We start from the raw sequence: 3,981 nt of genomic DNA, 5'->3' as shown, positions 1-3,981 counted from the left end.
GATCAGATTTAAGATGTAATGAAAACTGAACCTTGCATATTTAACATAATTAAGATCACAAATGTGTTTTAATTTAAATAGGTAACTGAAACTAGTGCAGAATCGTGACTACTGAACATTTAAAACATTACACTTGTCTTATTTTTGTTCAAAAATTTTCATTATTTCATTAATTCCAGATCTTTAGATCACACACTGAATGTCAATGTTACATAATGTACATAGACCACAAAAGCTCATTTATGACAGAATATTTATTAATGCAGAGTCTGCTTGGAATATTTGGAAAGTTATAATTAATTTAATGCTCTTTCTAAACCACGGATAAAACAGAGCATAAATAACTGGATTAATGGTGGAATTAAAATAAGCCACAATGAAGACTTTAAGAAATGTTTCTGTCTGTAGCTTAATAACATCACCTAATAAACTGTAAATAAAATATGGAAGTAAACACACCAGAAACACAGACACTAAAATGCCGAGGACTTTAGCTGCTTTTCTCTCAGATTTCATTGAGTGTGAGGTGATTTTCTGTGTTTTAAGCCGTGTGTGATTATTAAGCTCTCTGATAGCAGTGGCATGTTTCTTAGCAATCACAAAAACCAGAGTATAGAATATGATTATAACAGAAAGTGGAAATATAAATGTTATTACAAGATCAACTACAGACGAAACTTCATTAAGAAAAAGATGACACTCTCCAGGACACATTACAGAACTTGTGAGGCTTCCATTAAAATAAAAAAGTGCTGCATTATAAACCAGACAAGCACACCAGTCAGAAGAAACCACAATGCTCATAGTCCTGGTAGAGATTGTGTTTGTGTAGAGAAACGGGTTTGAGAGAGCCAAATACCGATCCACAGCGATCAGAGCAATATGATATATAGACAGGCTTGTGAGAATATAATTAATTACAAAAAAACTGATGCAGTAACAATTATCAAAAATCCAGCATGACTCAGTGGTCCAGATCAACACCGGTGGCATCACCAACGCCCCAATGAGGAAATCTGACACAGCCAGAGAGAGCACGAGCATGTTAGTCGGTGTGTGAAGCTGCTTGAAGTGAAAAACAGAAATGATGACCAGCAGATTTCCACACACTGTTAGCAGAACCACAGCAGCTGAACACACGTACAGTAAGATATAAACTGCAGGAGATACAGATCTCTCTGGACAGGAGAAATGCTCACAGCGATCAGACTGGTTAAACTCTGACAGGTTCATCAATATATGCATTTAAAACATAAAAAGTCTCTGTTACATCATGAACAAATAAATTAGAGATCAGTCTGGTCAGATGTTTTTATAGTTTAAAAAGTAAGCACATCCCCCAAGTTTGATTGACAGCTAAATTAACATGACGTCATGCACTGGGGAAACTAAAGACCACAGAAGGCATTAAGCGCACAAAATACCTAGTGTTTGTACGTGCAAGTTCTTTAATTTACAATTTCAAAAAAACATTAAGAGAAAGTAAATATTTTTTTAAAATTAAATTCACAAAACTACATGTTCTTAATTATGTTACAGTGTGAATAAAGAGAAAATGTGATACATTTTATAAACGAAACATTTATTAGGAATAGGTAATCTCAAATAGCATAAAAAGAATCAAATTCAAATTCAAATTTTTATTTGTCACATACACAAACATACACAGTACGAAATGTAGTGAAATGCATTATACGACTGCCATTGACCCTAGAAGAGAATTAAAGTTTACAAATAAGAAATAAATATGAATAAAAGAAATACGATAGAAATTAAATAAAAAATTAAATTAAACTAGGAAAAATAGAACTAAAAATAAAAATAGAAATATGATGTGCAAAAATAGAAATGTACTGTACAAATTGAAATATACTGTGCTGTGTGTGCAAATATGCATAGAACAAAGTGACTTTGTGCAGAGGTTATTAAAGTGTCTTTGTGCACTGGTCCAGGATGTAAACGTAAAACTGTAAAATGTAGTGTAGTTGTGAAGGTAGGTGTGCAAAGTTATTAAAGTGTCTTTGTGCAATGGTCCAGGATGTAAACGTACGACATGTAGTGTATATATGAAGGAAGGTGAGCGTGTAATTGTCCATAGTGTGAATCAGTATTTAATACCCTGGTTTTGTTCTTATGACAATCATGATAAACGAACTTTATATATAATTATGCCTTGACATATGGAGTCACAGCAAGGCTGGACTACTGTTTGTTGGCTTAAAAATGTTTGAAACACTTCATTACTCATCCCATTAGCTTCTTTAGTTGCTGCCACCTTGTGGACAGAAGTGTCTCCAAATAGTCTTAAAACCTCTTTTAGCATCTGTTGGTCGAGTTTAAATACTTGATTAAAGCACTGATCAAAGTGCTGAAATTTACAAATGTTGTGTGTGTGTGTGTGTGTGCATATGTTTCTGTCAGAGCTGTTATAATGTTTTGACATAAACATTACAGTCTGTTAGCAAATAATTCAATTGAGTGTTTTGTACTTTGTATAAACTCTTGTTTAGTTCTGTGTATTAGATGTAATAATAAACATGGCAATATGTGATTAAAGAACAACCGTTTCTCATGAAGACCTTCCCGGGAAAGCAAGACTAAAACTGAGCTCTGCTGCAGAGGAGAAGTTTATTTAGAGTCACCAATTAACAACCAGCACCTCAGATTAGAGCCGTTATGAAGCTTTACAGAGCAGAAGTAGCAGATAAACATCTCAATATCAACTGTTCAAAGGAGATTATTGTGTATTTTGGATAATAAACGCCTTCAGTATTGTTTTACAGTGTGGAGGGAAATAACAATCAGGACAGACAATAGAGTTAGAAGGGGTGTACAAACTTTTGACTTGTAGCGCTTATGCTTACATGTTTTGGTATGATGTTCACCTATTTTCCTGTATCACCTGTCACCCAACGTTCTTGGCACAGTTTGAGTTACTGTCCACTTCCACATTTATCAAAGAACTTAAAGTATATAGTATGTTTACTAAATGTGTAAATTCTGTTTGCATGGTCGTATTGACATCAAAGTTGACTTTGACTTTACAACTTGCCTGGACGGCAAGTCCGCTACCACATTCATATGCTCTGGAATGTAAATCGCCCTGAGTGCGCTAGCTTGTTCAAGTGGCGCAAGCACAGTCCACCCTTGCGATTTATGTACGAGACTACCGTAGTGTTGTCCACCTGCACTGGGACATGGTAGCCTCTCAACTGCTGGAGGAAGTTCTTCAGGGCCAGAAATAGAGCCATCATTTTGAGGCAATTGATGGGCTGGACGGCCAACTAAGACCGCACCCTGGCCCGTGAGGGAAGCATCTGTTGTTAACATCTTGTGATGACAAGATGGACCTAAAGTGGGACCCAAAGTCAGAAACCTGGGTCTGAACCACATAGAAAGGGTATAAAGCCCCTGGCGCGTAACCCTTATTTGCCTCTGGGGATTGGCCCTTAAGTGAAATCCCCTGGCTCTTAGCCACAACTGAAACGCTCCCATGTGCAGAAGGCTCAAAGGTATTACCGTGGATGCAGCTGCCATGAGACCTAAAGATCTCTGAAAGTAATGAACAGTCACTTTCTGGCCTAGCTTGCGTTCCTTTAGGGTGTTGAGAAGCTGTGCCCGCATAGTGATCAAATCCCATGTGACACCCAAATATGTTGCCCTCAGAACAGGAAAGAGAACGCTTTCTGTGGCGTTGAGTCTTAGTCCTAAAGAATGGAGATGAGCTAAGACGACATCCTAATGTTGAAGTGCTAGCTTCTGAGACTGAGCCAAAATCAGCCAATCGTCTATGTAACTCAAAATACGGATGCCCTGGAGTCGTAAAGGAGCCAGGACTGCATCCATGCATTTGGTATATGTGTGAGGTGACAAAGCTAGGCCATATGAAAGGACCCAATACTGGTAAGCTTCACCCCCCAAAAGCAAACCTCAGGAACTTCCTGTGTTGTGGCAATATTCCTATATGAAAATATGCATCCT

General features: G+C 37.3%; 1 protein-coding gene across 1 annotated transcript; it reads right to left on the bottom strand.

Annotated features, from left to right (window-relative positions):
• Positions 1-240: 240 nt before the first annotated feature.
• LOC128518003 (trace amine-associated receptor 13c-like) lies at positions 241-1,245 on the bottom strand. Its single transcript, XM_053491120.1, has one exon. It carries the CDS (start codon positions 1,243-1,245, stop codon positions 241-243), a length of 1,005 nt encoding a protein of 334 aa, XP_053347095.1.
• Positions 1,246-3,981: the final 2,736 nt, after the last annotated feature.

The sequence above is a fragment of the Clarias gariepinus genome, chromosome 2 (assembly GCF_024256425.1).
Source record: "Clarias gariepinus isolate MV-2021 ecotype Netherlands chromosome 2, CGAR_prim_01v2, whole genome shotgun sequence".
NCBI lineage: Eukaryota > Metazoa > Chordata > Actinopteri > Siluriformes > Clariidae > Clarias > Clarias gariepinus.
Note: the sequence above shows the minus strand (reverse complement) of the source record. Positions and strands in the feature narration are given on the sequence as shown.

Excerpts from the sequence above, each read along its gene's own strand:
- LOC128518003 (XM_053491120.1), bottom strand. The coding sequence starts at position 1,245 with ATGCATATATTGATGAACCTGTCAGAGTTTAACCAGTCTGATCGCTGT.